Below are 18,035 nucleotides of genomic sequence, written 5' to 3'. Positions count from 1 at the left end.
TTGGCTGTCGTATTTCCTGAATCACAACAGTGACTACGTTTCAAAAGAGGTGCTATGTTAAATGAAAATTTATTTAAAAAAAAGAACTAGCTTATTTTACTTAATAGTCTAAACGTACCTATCCTTACACAGCTGAGCCCAATCCTGTAATTGGTTGATGTTCACATAAGTGTGCTCTCCAAGGGTTGCCGCATAGCATTCCTTAGCAGGAACCCTGGCTAATTTCCCCACTGTCTTAACTTGCCAGCCCAACATCAACAAGAACGTAAGGAATAGGAGCAGGAATAGGCATGTGGGCCCTTCAAGCCTGCTCTCCCATTCAATAAAATCTTTGACGTTCCCACCCTATCCTCATACCCCTTAATTCAGCGCAGAAGTCCAGAGCTTTCCAATAAGTCCCATTCCAGCCCCACACTCCTGACATTTCCACATAGCCTTTTACCATTTTTTAAAAATTTGTCTCATGGGAGGATTTTAGAATTCAGCAAAGGAGGGCCAAGGAACTGAAAGAGAAAAGAATAGAATGTGAATCTAAACTAGCAAAAGGCATAAAAATTAACCAAAAGCTGCTTTAGGTGCGTAAAATGGAAACATTTGGCTAAGACAAACGTGGATCCGTTATAGGCAGTCAGGAAAATTTATATGAGAAATGGCAGAGAAGCTAAATGATTACTTTGTGTCTGTCTTCACTGAGGAAGATACAAGAAATATCCCAGAATTAGAGATCCAAGGGTCTAGAGAGAATGAGGAATTGAAGGAAATTAGTATTAGTAAGAAGGTTGTATTGGAGAAATTAATGGGACTGAAGGTTGATAAGTCCTTGAGACCTGATTTTCTACATCCCAGAGTATTAAAAGAGGTTGCTATGGAGATAGTGGATGCATTGGTGGTCATTTTCAAAATTTCTATATATTCTGCAACGGTTCCTGCAGGTTGTAAAGTAGCACATATCACCCCACTATTTAAGAAAGAAGGGAAAGAGAATATAGGGAACTACAGACCTGTCAGCCTTGCATCAGTAGTAGAGAAAATGCTAGAATCTATTATAAACAATTTGATAAATGGATACTTGGATAATAACGATCTGATTGGATATAGTCAACATGGATTTATGAATAGGAAATCATGTTTGATGAACCTGTTGGAATTTTTTGAGGATGTTATTAACAGACTTGATAAAGGTGGACATAGTGTACTTGGATTTTCAGAAGGCTTTTGATGAAATCCCCCACAGTGAGTTGGTTAGCAAAGTTAAAGCACGTGGGATAGGAGGTAATATACTGGCATGGATTAAGGATTGATTAACAGGCAGAAAACAGAGAGCAGGAACAAACAGGTCATTCTCATGTTGGCAGGCTGTGACTAGTAGGACACTGCAGGGATCAGTTCTTGGGCCCTGACTGTTCACAATATATATCGATGATTTGAATGTGAGGACCAAATATAATATTTCTAAGTTCGTGGATGACACAAAGCAAGATGGGAATGTGTTGTGAGGATCATGTAAAGCAGCTTCAAGAGGATTTGGACAGAGTTGGTGGTGGACAAGAACATGGCAGATGGAATATAATGAGGAAAAACGTGAGTTTGCCCACTTTGGTAGGAGGAACAGATGTGCAGAGTATTTATTAAATGGTGTAGATGTACAAATGGTGTCCCCCATCAGGTGTCCCCATCAATAAGTCACTGAAAGCTAACTTACAGGTGCAGAAAGCAATTAGGAAAGCTAATGGTATGTTGGCTTTTATTGCAAGAGTATTGGACGACAAGAGCAGCAAAGTCTTGCTTCAGTGGTATAGAACCTTGGTTAGACCACACTTGGAGCACTGTGTGCAGTTTTGGTCCCCTTACCTTAGGAAGGATATTATTGCTACAGAGGGAGTGCAACTAATGTTTACCAGACTTGTTCCTAAGATGGCAGGACTCTCCTATGAAGAGAGATTGGGGAAATTGGCCTGTATTTTCTGGAGTTTTGAAGAATGAGAGGTGATTTCATTGAAACCTACAAAATACTTAAAGAGGTAGGCAAGGTCGTTGCAGGTAAGATGTTTCCCCCAGTTGGGGAGTCTAGAACCAGGGGATACAATTTCAAAATAAGGGGGAAGCCACTTAGGACCAAAATGACGAGAATTTTTTTTACTCAGGGGTCTGTGAATCTTTGGAATTATCTACCCTAGAGGAATATGGAAGCTCAGTCATCAAGTATGTTAAAGGCAGAGATTGACAGATGGTGTGGGGAAAAAAGCATTGAACTGGATGATCAGCCATGATCATTTTGAATGGCAGAGCAAGCTTGACGAGCTGAATGGCCTACTACTGCTTCTGTGCTCCTATGGGATGGGGGTGTCACTGGCAAGGCTGGCATTTGTTGTCCAACCCTACTTGCTCTTCAACTGAGTGGCCTGCTAGGCCACTTCAGAGGGAAGTTACAAGTCAGCCACATTGCTGAGGGTCTGGAGTTGCATGCAGGCCAGACCAGGTAAGGACAGCAGATTTCCTTCCCTAAAGGACATTAATGAGCCAGATGGGTTTTTACAACAATCAATGATAGTTTGATGGTCACCATTACTGAGACCAGATTTTCAATTCCAGATTATTAATTGAATTTAAATTCCACCAGCCACTCTGGTGGAATTTGAACCCTTGTCCCCAGAACATTAGCCTGGGCCGCTGGGTTTCAAGTCCAGTGGCATTACCTATATGTCACCATCTCCCCATCCTGAGCTATTGTCCAGTCTGTATGAAATGGGAAGACTGGCAACAAAAGAATAAACACTTTACCGTGATTGACCGATGTCTTCATATAGCACTAACAGGCATTGGTGTGGTTGGGTAATGTTGGTTGCTGTGCCAGCAGCTGTTGTGGAGGTCCACCATGGAACTGGGGCTGCAGGGCTGGTGCTCACGGGCATGGTTGATTTCTCATGCATAGTTGTGCTCGAATTACTGTAATCCGCAAATCGTAACACAGATGAAACAACCCTCGTCATCTTGACTCGATCCTGTCCAAAACAAAAAAGGAAACAGGTTTTAAAAAGGTCAACAATTAACAAGTCACCCTAGCCAAAGTCTCTGGTGAAAATAATCCTTTACAAAGTGCAGAGAATGGCACAGAACTAGGAAGTGTTGTAAATAGTGAGGAAGATGGCAACAGATTATCAAGAAGGCAGTGACAGGCTGGTGGAATGAGCAGATACATGGCAGACTGAAATCCAATGCAGATGAGTGCAAGGTGATTTTGTTGGGAAGAATAGGGAGAGATGATATAAACTAAATGGTACAATTTTAAAAAGGGTGCCTAAACATCGAACTGGGGGTTTTGGTGCATAAATCTGTAAAGGTGGCCAGACAGGTTAGCAAAGCAGTTAATAAAACATATGGGGTCCTCAGCTTTATAAATAGAAGCATAGAGTACAAAAGCTAGGAAATTATATTGAACCTATATTAAACACTAATCCGCCCCGTGCCAGGGTATTATGTCCAATTCTGGGAGCTACACTTTTGGAAGGGTCCGCAGGCTTTAGAGAGAGTACAGAGGAGATTTGTTAGAATAGTTCCAGGGATGTGGAAATACAGTTACATGGAAAGACTGGAGAAACTGGGGTTGCTCACTTTAAATCAGAGAAGGGTCAGGGGAGTTTGATAGAAGTGCTTAAAAATCATGCGTTTACATAGAGTAAATAAAGAGAAACTGTTTCCAACGGCTAAAAAACATTTTTACACAATGACTGGTTAAAACTTGGAAGGCACTGTCTAATGTGGTGGACACTGGCTCACTAATAGCTTTCAAAGTGGAAATGGATAGATAAGGGGAAAGTATTGCAGGGATATGAGGGACAAAAAGCAGGTGAGTGGGCTAACTGTTGCGCTTTGAAAGAGCTGATGCAAGTCTGATGGGCCAAATGGCCTCATTTTGTGCTATATTATCCTATCAGTCTGAGTAGCAGAGCACTTAGCAATGAAGCTCAGGACAGTCTTGCATTTAGTCCCTGTGCCGAGTTGGCTGAGGGCTGAGACAACTACAAGTGTTTTCAGCACCCATCTGGGGAGTACAAAGAGAAAAGAAGCAGGCATCCCATTGCTGATACATCCAAAGATTTTCCTCTGGAGATGTGCATGTCTAAGAGGGAGACCAGGATCAGATTATCAAAGAGTCATACAGCACAGAAACAGGCCCTTTGGCCCATCATGTCCATGCTGGCCATTAAGCACCTATCTATTCTAATCCCATTTTCCAGCACTTGGCCCATAGCCCTCTATGCTATGGTGTTTCAAGTGCTCGTCTAAATACTTCTTAAATGTTGTGAGGGTTCCTGCCTCTACCACTCCCTCAGGCAGTGTGTTTCAGATTACAACCACCCTCCGGGTGAAAAAAATCCCCATATCCCAGTTCCTTTGGAATTGTTTCCTAGTTCGGAGTTAGCAGCTTCATGACAGAAAAAATGCAGAAAGAGAGAGAACAAAGTATAATATTACAAAGCAAAAACCAAAAAAACTTGAGGCACTGACAAAACGGTTCTAACTCTAAAACCTCTTCATGTCCATACTGAGCCATGATCTGGTTTCAATCCTTACAGAGTAGGCACACAGCATAGCTACCTATCTCTCTCTCTCTTCCCAGATTAAACTTTCCACCCAGCAGAAACTGGGCCAACTGCCAAAAACTCAATTAATTACGCCATGACGTGCTTGAACCATCTCCAGGTCACCATTGGCCATCAGCTGTTTAAGTGACAGGCCAGATTGCTGAAACGCGCTGGCAGCAGAATGCTGACTTATCAAACAGAACAAATTCAGCACAAAGTGAACAGAAATCCTTTGGAGTTGACAGGTTTGCTGATCACTCAGCTAACAGATATAAAATAACATAACTTATGGCCTTTTAACCATTTAGCGTTACAAGACTCGACGTATTAAATGCAGAAAATTGAAAAAGCATTTCACAGATAGGAAAAGCAGCAGGCGAACCTATACCAACGAGATCACATATTTAAATTTTATTTAGTCGCATTTGATGGTTCATACCAGCAAACACTATCTAGCTCAGTCTTGAAAATTTCAGTTGACTTCCCAGCACCCAGTCTTTTGAGGAGCAGAGATTCAGATTTCCGCTCCCAGTTGCATGAAAGTGTTTCCCGATTTCCACTCTTAAATGGCCTAAGAGTCAGATTTTAAATTATGTTCCTTTGTTCTTGATTTCCTACCAGAGGAAATAATTTCACAATATGTGCCCTATCGAATCTGTTTAACATTTTAAACACCTCAACGAAAATCACCCTTCAATTTTCTATACTCAAGGGAATACAAGCCAAGTTTATGTAAGCACCCATAATTAAATCCTTTAAAGCCCTGTATCATTGACTATGGTTTTACATAGTTTACAATACACCTGGAAGCAGCAGCTAAGGTTCAAAGGGGTAATTTGGAAATTGAAACACTGAGCAGTTCATATTTGCAGATAATGTATGCATAATCTACTCCAAGTTGACAATTCAGTGGGTGCCAGTTTGTCTTAGTGGCTGCACGGTCACCTCCGAATCAGAAGACTGTGGGTTAAAATCACATCCCAGGATTTGGGTATATAATCTGGGCTGGCGCTACAGGAGGTGCCATACCGCAGATGAGGTGTGCAAGCTTGGTTTGCCTGTTTTTTTTTTATTTATCCTTTCACGGGATGTGGGTGCTGGTGGCAAGGCCAGCATTTGTTGCCCCATCCCTAAATGCCCTTGAACTGAGTGGCTTGCTAGGCCATTTTAGAGGCCAGTTAAGAGTCTGGGGGTCTGGAGTCACATGTAGGCCAGACTTGGGTAAGGCAGATTTCCTTCCCTAAAAAGGACGTTAGTGACCCAGATTTTTTTTTTAAAGCAACAATTGATAATAGTTTCATGGTCACCATTACTGAGAATAGCTTTCAATTCCAGATTTTATGAATTGAATTTGAATTCAACCAGCTGCAGCGATGGGATTTGAACCCGTATCTCCAAAGCATGAGCCTGGGCCTGTGGATCACATATGAACTAAGAGCAAGACTAGGCCACTCGGCCCCTTGAGCCTGCTCCACCATTCAATGAGATCATGGCTGATCGGATTGTAACCTCAGCTCCTCATTCCTGCATACCCCCAATAACCTTTCACCGCCTTTCTTCTCAAGAATGTATCTACTTCTGCCTCCAAAATATTTAAAGACTCTGCTTCAACTGTCTTTTGAGGAAGAGTTCCAAAGACTCATGACCCTCAGAAAAAATGTCTCCATATCCCTGTCTTAAATGGACAACTGCTCATTTTTAAATAGTGACCCCTGGTTCTAGATTCTCCCACAAGGGGAAACATCCTTTCTACGTCGACCCTGTCAAGAAAGCTCAGGATCTTATATATTTCAATCAAGTCGCCTCTTACTCTTCTAAACTCCAGCAGATACAAGCCCAGCCTGTCCAACCTTTGCTCATAAGACAGCCTGCCTACTTGTCCAGTGACATTACCACTAGGCCACCATCTCTCCAAAAGATGCAAGGGAACGTTAAAGATCCCATGGTACTTTGGCCAACATTCTTCCCCAAATCAATGGCACCAAAAACACGCTAACTGGTCATTTATCTCACCATTATTTGTGTGCTTTTGCAGCGGACAGAATGGTTGCTGTGTTTGCCTGCACAATAGTCACTGATCTTGTTAAAGCATAGCACTTTTCAGATGTTGCTGAGAAACAAGACAATATTGTTTAGGGACAAGGTTTTGCCTTTCTTTCTGTGTAGACATTGCCGACATGAGCTTTTTCATGCTTTCCCATGGTCCCATCTCAATTCATTGAAAAAGGAGAAAATAACACTCAGCATGCGTCAAAGGCCGAATTCACAATGGCTGGCATCCATGAAGGAGGAAGCCAATCCTTGTAAACACAAGAACCACTCCCTGACAGACAAAAGACTCTGGTTAGCCAAGGCATTCAGACACATGTGACAGCTCCAGGAAGAGATGGACCAGGAAACCAAATTTATTTTAGGCAGGAATAGAGGAACTGAGAGGATGGCCAAAGATGGCTTTAAATTTATTCTCTTTCTTTCATTCCTCCCCACAAAAAGCCTCTTTAAAATGGCAGGGATGGGAAGAAAACATACTGAATTATACTGCAGATATGAAATATTAAAAATTTTAGTCATTTTTGTTTTTTCTTAGATAGAGTTACCTGATCAAGGTCATCGAAGGGTTTGATGGGGTTGACGTAGGGACGTTGTTTCCACTTAGGAAGAGACCAGAACCAGGGGGGCAAAAATATAAGATAGTCATTTATAAATCTAATATCAGATCCAGGAGAAACTTATTTACCCAGAAAGTGGTTGCAATGTGGAATTCTCTAGCATATGGAGTGGTTGAGGTGAATAGCACAGTGCATTCGAAGCAAATGAGGGAGAAAGGAATAGAAGAACATGCTAAAAGGCTGAAATGCAGGAAGTTAACGTTGAGCATAAACACACCGGCGTAGACCAACTGGAACATGTGGTCTGTTCCTGTGCTGTACATGCTACGTTTAAAAAAATATCTATACCCCGCTCCAAGTGAGCAAGTGAGAAGCAAATTAGGATTCCTTCCAGCACATGGTTATCAGAGTATAAAAATAGCATTTGTAAATTGTCTCAATACAAAATGCAGTAAGCTTTTTTTTTTCTCTCAGATTCAATTCTAACTGCATGAAATGGATTTAAACCTTGCTCATGAGACTTGAGCATCTAATCTAGGCTAAGACAGCACTGAGGGAGTGTTGCTCTGTCAGAAGAATCACCTTAAAACAAGGCTGTCTATTTGTTCAGATGGATGCAAAAAGATTCCAAGATACAATTCAAAGTTCTCCCACTGTCTGAACCAACATTCAACCTATAACCAACACCACCAAAACAGATTCATTTGTTGTTTGTGGATCTTACTGTTGCAATTGTCAAATTTGCTGACACAAGATTAACAACACACTGAAAATAATTTTTTGGTTGTGAATTATGGGAGCGCCTTCACCATGCAGACTGTAGAAGTTCAAGAAGGTGGCACACCACCATCTTCTCAGGGTGAAAATAAATGATGGCCTTGTCAGCCACACCCATATCTTAAAGGATAAGAGTAAAGTGTTTAGGAGCCCTGTATAAACACAAGTCCTTTTCCCTTTTTCATTAAATATTGATAAAATTTTATTCCCAGGCTCCCAAGTGTTCCTTCTGTCATTGTCCTTGTTCTATCTTGTGCTGTAATCACTGATGTAAATGAATCACATTGGCATGACCTCCAATAGCTTACATAGGTAAACAACAAGATAAACAGTAAGTGGTTGGCAATTGACAGTGAATACTGTTGTACAGTTCCCTTCAGTATGTTTTCAGCTTCAAAACAAAACAAAATTCCATAATCTCTCAGACAGACACAGTTCAAGGATTCCTGTGAAAACAAAAATGGGAACACACACACATCACTCAAACACCTTGGCCCTCCTACTCAAACGTCTGGCCTTTTGGGTTAAGGTATTTAGTGGAATTTGTGAATCACGCATATCAGAAGATTGTGTTTTACAATATGTAGTATGCAATTAGTTACCAAATCTAGAGCAGCAATCAATCGTACACTTAGTCCCGGTCTAGGGTGATGTGGGTTGGGATGGGGGTGCAGGGAGAAGAGGAGTCATAAATCTGGTGGGTCCAGGGAAACCTTTTCCAGCTAGAGGCAATGCCCTTAACAAGTATTTAAGCTGAGGAGCATTCCAGGTGTCCTACATATTACATGGTTTCCCAGAGTTTGTGAGCATGTGAACAGCAGAGTAATAAGCATTCACCAGCTGATTATGAAAGGGAGTTGGTATCTTAGTCCTAGTCAAATGCCAACAACAGTGAAGGTGGCATCCAACATGAATGCAACAAAGAGCTTAAAAAGAATACTGTAGCTTCAGCCGGTATTTTGGAGTACATACAGTACATAAGTTGAATCATGAACATATGGGAAGTGCAGTATGCTTGGGAGAAATGGACAACTTTGCATTTATGGTTCCCAAACATTTCCACCACTGGGGATTTTCAACACCTCATGTCTGGGTCTGTTGTCGATTCATTGATAAAGTTTGATTGCTCCAGTCAGTCAACAACTTTATTATCTTTGTATGATGTGTCTATCAGGATGGTAGGAGGTAAAATAAATGGACCTTGGGTTTTTGTCCCCCCCAACAATGCATTTCCCAATGTTGAATCAAAATCAACTTGAATTTATGAAAGCACCCCTATGGGAACTTGGCTCAGTTGGTCATGTACTCATCTCTGAATCAGAGGATAATGGGTTCAAGACCCACTCCTGGACTAGAGCACATAAATTAGGGGGGGGCGCTGTACTGATGAGGTACCACCTTTTGACCCATGGCTACCTGTCCCCGCAGTGCAGGTAGACACAGAAGAATGGATGACTCCATCTGAAGAGCAGAGAATTCTTGGGTCCCAGTCAACATGCCTCCCTCAAAATATCACAAGCAAATCAAAACAATGCGACTTATGGGATCTTGCTGCATTTGCAATTCATGGCAAGTAAAGCTCTTTGAGGTGTTTAAGAAACAGGATGAGGCTTTGTATAAATAATACATGTTCCTTTCATATAGAAGAATATCTCAGTAGTGCTTGGGGCAGGGGAATGCAGGATGCTGTGCAGAAACTGCTAGAGATTGGGAGTATCTGAAAGCACGGCCCGAATGATAGGATTAGATGTTATGGAAGGGAGGGAAAGAGCTAGTTAGACAAATACATTTTCCAGGAAAGGGTTACCAAGTGCTAGGGAGATATTAACTTCAAGAATCATTCTCTGCCAGTGTAGCAGACCAGAGTGTCAGTCCAGGTTATGCAGCCAATGTATAGTTGTTCATGACATCAGTAAAATTGCAATAATCAATTCACACAGCAGAGCCAACCACAAACAAGCCCAATTAGAGTGTTGCCTATACTTCTAATATAACAGCACAGAATACATTAAACTTTCAGTAGTGTGTAAATGCAAGGTGTAAAAATTTTCATACGAGTACATTGTTCATGGCATCATCAATGGTCAGTTGAGATATAAAATTTTATTTAAATACACAAAATGACAAGAGACAGAATTTTGGAAATTTGCCCCATGGAGCCAACAATGACCAGAGCCTCCGAACTAAATTGTGGCAGCTACCATAACAACATTGAATGGGTATATGTTGACATAACAAATTACAATGATCAATGTTGACAGAAAACAACAGGAGTTAAGATATGGAGAAAGGAACAGCGTGCTCTTTTTTTAATCGTAACTTGACACAAAATATTTTGCCCTTGGGCAATAGTGGGGAGGTGGTGAAGGATTCCCAGGCTGATTATCTGCCCATTGAACTGCATCGCGTATGCTCCTTCTATGGTCAACAAGTCCTGGCTTTTAACTAATATACTAGTCAATTGCTCATGACACTGAGGGAGGATCAAGAGTGGTCTTCAGCTGAAGGGATAACCGGGGCAGGATAATTGGCTCAGGTAGACATAATTTAATCCCTATGATTCAGCTACCCCTCGATAGTTGAATGTTAAACCCAGACAGCAATACTATTCCAGATTAGGATTGTGTCTAGAGATGGTAAACTGAGCAGCATGAGCAATGAAACGCAAGTGATCGCATCCCGGTGAGCAGTGGTAGCAGCAACCTGAGATATTGAATCTGGTTACAAATCTGTATTTGTACTGTTGGATGCTTTTACTGGCAGCTGATGTAGGCACAGTGAAAAGGCTTCACACACCTGCTGTCACATTATACTGAAGCCCAGCATCAAAGCTAAAACTTGCAAAGCAATGCCTCAGGAGAAAGTCCCTGCTCAGGTCACATGAATCTTTCGCTTGTGTTAAAAAGAAAACCCTGAAACTCCAAGCCACCATTGACACAGAAAATGTCAAAGGATTGTTGTTAGTCTTGAAGGGGATTTGGAGCATAATTATAGGTCAGGTGTGTCATCCCGCAACAACAGTTATTGCAGCGCTGCCTCAACAGCTAACCACAACTGTCTAAGCAAACAGCAACAGATTCCCTCAGCACACTGCTCCAAACATTAGTTGCTGTCTTGCAACGTCATGTTGTTCCGTGGTTAACTATCCCATTGCCTTCAGTCAATGTTGTACTGCCCATATAATTAGTGAATAACTCTCCATGAGGCCCCTACCTTACTAGAAATCCCAAAGTTCAAAGAAAGAACTTGCATTCATACACAGCCTTTCTTGATCTCACAATGTCCCAATGTTCTTTATGGCCAGTGAAATGCTATTGAAGTTCAGTCATGGTTGCAAATAATGTAAGGATAATGTTGGCATACATCTCAGGATTCCGATTCAAGCAGATCTTGGTGTTGGAACAGATCCATCCTTTTGGATAAGGTGTTAAACTGAGGCCCTGCCAATCTCTCAAGATGAACGTAGAAGATCCTATAGCACTATGCTGAAGAGGAGGAGCAGGGGAGTGATCCCCATTGATTTATCCAATATTTAACCCTCAACTGACATTCACTTCAAAGAAACAGATTATCTGGTCATTATCACATTGTTGTTTTTGGGAACTTGCTGTACACAGATTGGCTGCTGCATTTCACAACATTGCAACCATGACTACACTTCAAAAATACTTAATAGGCTGTAAAACACTTTCTTTGGTGTGTCCTGAGGTCGTGAAAGGTGCTATATAAACAAAAGTTTGTTCTTTTCGGATTTATCCACTGTGAGCCACCTTTGATTTTGCGGCTTTCTTAACATCCAGGGGCATAAAATTCAAATAACACGAACCAGTGAGCAAGAAACGAGAGGACAAGCACACCTCATTTACCCAAACTTTTGAGGGATTGGATTACCATGAATTGGGGTGAGGAGGGGGCATATCTGTACACACAAGCTAATGAACCATTCCTTTCACAGGGGTCTGGAATACAAACAGTACCTATCAATATTGTTCCAGAACTGCCAACTTCCAGGTTAATTTATTTTACATAGGGGCTAGCAGATTACTTGTTTATTACTACTTGCATTCAAAGAAAAGTAAGCCTGCATGAGAGAGTCTTTTGTTTTCATAAAAGGAATCCTCCTGCCCTTACCTGGTCTGGTGCATATATGATTCCAGGCCCACTCTGATCTGGTTGGCTCCTAATTGTCCTTTGAAGTGGCTTCTCAAGTATAATTTGCTTGTACCAAACTGCTACAAAGAATGGAGTGTAGCAGTTGAAGGAGGAGGACTACCACCACCCTCTCAAGGACAACTCAGGATGAACAATAAATGCTGGCCTTGTACATAGAAAGTACAAAACAGGAACAGGCCATTCAGCCCAACTGATCCATGCTAATGTTTATGTTCCACACAAGCCACCACCCCCCGGCCCCCCACCCTCCCCCACCCACGCATCTTCATCTAACTCTATCAGTGTATTCTTCCATTCATTTCTCCTTTGTTTATCTAGCTTTCAATTAAATGCATTTATAGTAATCATCCCAACCAAACTCTACGGTAACACGTTCCACATTCTAGCTATTCTCTGGGCAAATATGTGTCTTCTGAATTCCCTAATAGATTTATTAATGACAATGTTATATTTATGGTCCCTAGTTTTTGTCTTCCCCACAATCAGCAGAACCCAGCTTTGACTGTGAGATGGTGATACTGAAAACTGAGAGCAACGTTGCATTATAACAACAACCTATATTTATATAGCACTCTATTATGTGATAAAGCGTTCCAAGGTGCTTCACTGGGGCAGTATGAAACAAAATGTGACATCAAGCCATAAGGCGATATTCGGTCAGATGACCAAAAGCTTGGTCAAAGTGTGTCTTAAAGGGGAAAGCGAGGTAGAGATGTGGAGAGACATAGGGAGGGATTTCCAGAGCTTGGGGCTTGGGAACTGAAGGCACAGCCACCAATGGTGGAGCAATTAAAATAGATGATGTTCAAAAGAATTATAAACTGAAAGCAGTTAATCAGTGAAGCTGTAACATTGAACAGAGTCGCACGGCATTAACTTGAATGTCTGCTGCTGTCAAATTATGGCGCTGACGTGACTTTCCATTAATTAATTAGAGGGTTGTAGGCATCTACCATGCCACCAAAGATAAACAGAAATGAAAAGGTCACTGTTAACTCGCCATGCATACAAACGTTCTGTTCTGTTGTCTCCAGCTGACCACTTCCCTGCACAGTAAGCACCAATTCTGGGGACATTTCCCAGAATCACACCACAAATGGTCACTTATGGCAGGTGAGGCAAAGACCCGCGGAGGGCATCACAGCAGTGCCCCATTCTCCCTGCATCCAGTGTTTGTACATTTTCGCATGCCAGGGGGAGTCATTACATTCTCATTAGGAGTGAGAATTCTTCCTCAAACACAAACTTCATTGACACATACAGCATGGAAGCAGGCCATTCAGCCCACCATGTCTGTGCTTGGCCTTTGAAAGAGCCATCCAATTAGCCATTTGGCTCACATGGTGATACTGAGCCACTTACCAAAAGCTTCTGCAGCTGAACAGGCATTTCACCATCTATGCCTGAACCATACAGTGGCAGTATGGTATTACCTGTGGCGGTATGGTTTTACCACTACACCCCCTGATCTCTCTGCCTGCTATTTTCTCCTCCTCTGAGCACATACCAAAGTTCAACCCCTCTCACCGCTCCTTGAAAATCTCAAATGTCTGCTAATCCCCTTCACCCTCAGCTTCTTTCCAAGGCATCGTCCCTCATCCTCCACAGTGAGTGTCAGGCCATCCTCACTGATTTCAATCTCCATCTCAGCTCCCCTAGCACTCTCTCCTCTGAATCCACTGCCTTATATTTCCCTTGAACCCATCCTCATTTTATCTCTCAAAGCCATATTCAGTGTCATTCCTTTGACCTGGCCATCTTCTGCGGCCTCTCAACTTATTTTTATGGTCATCTTAAACCACTTCCTTGCAGCCCTAATCACTCACATCCTTCTATGTCCACTTCAAGAAAACTAACTTTACCAAGTCACTTACAACTGTACTTTCTAATTCTAAACCACCTAGCATTTGGCTTTCCTTTTGCCACGATGCTTCTATAGCTGTTGATTTGCTCAGTCACTCCCTCACCACTACCTTTGATGCCCTTGCCCCCAGAAAAACCTTAACGTTCTTCCACCCTTCTATGTCCACCCATCTTTGCTCGCTCAAGTCTATGGAGTACAAACCTCAGCGTATCTGGCTTAGTTATTCATCACCATGATCTAGTTGGATTGGGGACGAATCCCTGATTAGTGGACTAATGGACCTCACTGTCCACTGCCAAACCTGCCCAATAGTCCACAAGTATCCTGGAGAGCAAAGATAACCCCTCTTTATATTTTTCACTACCAACTATCTCCTTAAATTACTCTCGCCAGCCCCCTTTCCCCTTCCCACAATTTTGAGGAGCTCATTGATTATTTTGCCATTAAGATCAAGACCGTCCGTTCAGCTGCCTCTACTGCTTCTCCCTTTCCCAGCAAACCAAATCTCCCTTCCAGGCTCACCATGTCCAAGCCCTGAATTCCCATTTCCTGTCTACCTCCCCTCTTGTCCTCTCCCAACTAATCTGCCCATGAGACGCACCTCTGCTCCCTCGACCCAATTCCTGCCAACCACCTAACTTCCCTTCTAGATTGCACCCAGTTATTGTCCCCTTCCCTTTCAAAGCTCTCTCCTCAAACATTCCACCCCTCAAAATCCTTAAACATTACATCTCCCAAATCCATATCCATTTTTCCTGCAACTCTTGTGCTTGAAATTTTCAAAGTAGCATTTCATGCCTGCAAAAGCACTGCAACAGCCCAACCAAAGTCACAAGTCACATTTCCTGTGAATATGGCACATTTTCATTCCCTACAGCCTTTGACACGATTGACCAAGAACCACAACATAGCAGGCAGTAGATTTTCTCCTTGCCCCCTAGTTCTTACCTCCAGATTCCTCCTTACTCATCTAAATATCTGCCTATGACATTAATAGACATGGGGTCAGCCAGAACGACCATTGCTGAACACTGTCAGACTGATTGTCTGACTTCCAGTCTCAGTGAGCCACAATTTTCTTCAGCCAAAGACTAGGAAGATCAAAGCCCACATCTTTGGCTAACCATCTCTATACCCTTGCTACAAATTCCACACGCGCTCAGATTGAGCCATACATTGCAACCGTGAAATCCTCATGAACCCTGAACTGAGCTTCTGACCCCATGCCTTCTCCTTGACAAAGGCTGGCTGTTTCCACTTCTAATACACTAGGTGCCTTTAGTCCACTTGCCTCTACTACCCCAACCATCCTGGATCATCTCCAGGCTTCACGATTTCAATTCTCCTTCCTCCACAAATTTCAACTCAGTCAAAGCCATGATGCCTCTATCCAATCCCAGACTAATTCTCACTCATCCACCATTGCTGTTCTTGCTGATTTTAATTGGCTCCCAGATCCTCAACGTCTAAATCTAAAATTCTCAATCCCTCCACAGCCTCCAACCCACCTGCCCAAGCTCTCCCCAAACTCTGTTTGTCTGACTCTGGATGCCTGTGCAAGCTCCCATCCCACCCACCCGTCTTACCATATGTAGCCTTGCCTTCAACCATGTAGGCCCCCCCATTCTGAAATTCCCTCCTAAAACCCTCCACCTCCCTCTGCTCCTTTAAGACACTCCTTAAAACCCCCTTGTAGGCCACGTTTTTGGTCACCCCTCCTAATTTCTCCTCCTAGAGCTCTGAGTTCAGTATTTAATTTATGCTTCTGTGAAGTAGCTTAGGAGGAAGTTCTTGTGGCGCATTGGGTAGCATCCCTGTCACTGAGCCAGAAGTTCTGGGGTCAAGTCCCACCCCAGATCTTGAGGGCCACAGAAGGTGCGCCCACAATGTGGCCAAACAGATTGATTATCAACCTGTAAGTCCTTCCAGTACGCCTATGGCAGGCGGTAAGAGCGGAAGAGTCTCCTGGTCATCTATACTGCAGAAGGCAACAGCAACCACTGCAGCACCTTGCCAAGCATAACCATAGACCAACACAGAAGTCCATGGTCGCCAACACCCATTCAGGGCAGGGTACCTGAAGAGAGAGAGAGAGGGAAGTAGCCTACGATATTTTTCTATGTAATGAGCACTATATATATATATATATTTATATATATGCAAATTGTGTCTGAATGTGTAGCTATAGATAAGCAGGTATATTGCAAACACACACACACACACATCAATGTTAGAGCTTCCACTAAGCTGAAAACCTTAGTTACAATTGAGTGTTACTTAAAGCACAAAGCAGTATTCTGATCGCTAAAAATATACTTGTGATTTTGAACCTAGCTGAACATACCAATACAGTACTGTCTTACAATATACTCTGACCCTGCATAGACATCAATCTTTAACGATCACATAAAGTATCAGTATCACTGGGTTACACACTCTCACATTACCCACCTCGGTTGATCCACCTTCATTTTAACCGAGGTTAAACGCAAAAACGACGATACAAGTGCATCTCTCCCCCTGTGTTGTTATCTAACATTTATCTTCCTCCGACAGCCATTCAATTTGATGCGTCGGTTTCTGTTTTGCTTTCAATTTAGCGTCTAGGCCAAAATCCCCTTTCTCAACCTAAAGGTCGATACTTCCTTTTCTTTTAAAAAAAACCCCAGGACTGAAAGGGAGACAGTGCAATTAAGAAAAAAATAACTATCTCGGTCAAAATAAGAAGATCCACTTAATCTGATAGCTCCGTGTAAAAGGGGATCCCAATCAGAATGGATACAATGTAACAGACACACACTGTAGCAACTGAACAATGTGTCAATTTCAATGTGCTACAATCCGCATAAACCTGATCGCTACTTACAGATTGCAATGTCTTCCAGGGGGATTAGAATGGGATTCGAAGCTCTCTTCCACACCTCGAGATCGAACACATCTCTGCGTTTCTCCCTATCTCGGGCTGCTTTATGGACTTGCACAGGGTCAGCAAATCACCTGACTGCAGCCTCCTTCCACATAGACTCGGCACAGGAGCAGTTTCCTGCTGGACGGGCACTTCCCTCTTACCCCCGCCCCCGGGCCAAACTTTTGGCACTGTCTCCAAACTGCACAGCGACATCCCTGACGAAACGGACAAGGGGTCGCGGGGGGAGGTGGAATGACTGGTTGAATCATGCAGCACACAGGGAATCCATTCGGTCCATCGTGCATATACCAGCTCGTTGGAAGAGCAATTCAATTAGTCCGGCGCTTCCTCCTGCCATTAACGCATAGCCTTAAAAATGTTCCTTTTCAAGATGTACAAAAAAATCGTACATTTACATAACGCCTTGAGGATACCTCAAGGCGCTTGACAGCAAATTAAACCCTTTTTGGAGTATAGTCATTGTACAAAGGCAGGGTACACCGCAGCCAATTTGCACACAGCAAGATCCCATAACCGTTATTATGACTGGATAAATGATGTCTTGGTGAGTTGGTTGAGAGATCAATGTTGGCCCAGGATACCAGGGAGGACTCCCCTGTTCTCCTTCAAAGTAGCATCATGTCTCTCCCGCCCACTTGACAAAGCAGGCAGGACCTCGGTTTAACACTAAAACAAGGACAAATTACTGTGGATGCTGGAGATCTGAAATAAAAACAAAGTGCTGGAAAAACTAAGTCGGTCTGGTAGCTTCTGTGGAGAAAGAAATAGAGTTAAAGTTTCAAGTCTAATATGACTTTTCTTCTGAACTTGAGTTCCGAAGAAGGGTCATTAACTCTGTTTCTCTCTCCACAGATGCTGCCAGACCTGCCAAGCTTCTCCAATACTTTCAATTTAATACCTCATCCAAAAGACCCAATGGGTGGTGAGAATGTGGAAGTTGCTACTCCAGGGAGTAGATGAATCAAATCACATAGATGCATTTAAGGGGAAGTTAAATGGGGGCAAAATTAACAGAAAGATAGGACAGGATTAGGCTTGCCAACTGTGATTAAATGTATTCCTGGAGGTTTCGTCACATGACTTGCCCTTACGCCCCA

At 42.7% G+C, this 18,035-nt stretch overlaps 1 protein-coding gene across 1 annotated transcript in view; it reads right to left on the bottom strand.

Annotated features, from left to right (window-relative positions):
- tpra1 (transmembrane protein, adipocyte asscociated 1) overlaps positions 1 to 17,074 on the bottom strand; it is a 56,112-nt gene extending 39,038 nt beyond the window's left edge. The window contains exons 1-2 of the mRNA XM_041191865.1: positions 16,876 to 17,074; positions 2,782 to 3,002 (exon numbers count right to left, since the gene is read on the bottom strand). Coding sequence (XP_041047799.1) covers positions 2,782 to 2,990 — 209 coding nt within the window. The 5' untranslated portion in view covers positions 2,991 to 3,002; positions 16,876 to 17,074. The remainder of the gene's footprint in view (positions 1 to 2,781; positions 3,003 to 16,875) is intronic.
- Positions 17,075 to 18,035: the final 961 nt, after the last annotated feature.

This window comes from Carcharodon carcharias, chromosome 7, assembly GCF_017639515.1.
Source record: "Carcharodon carcharias isolate sCarCar2 chromosome 7, sCarCar2.pri, whole genome shotgun sequence".
NCBI classification, from domain to species: Eukaryota; Metazoa; Chordata; class Chondrichthyes; order Lamniformes; family Lamnidae; genus Carcharodon; species Carcharodon carcharias.
This window is presented reverse-complemented; position numbering and strand designations above follow the sequence as displayed.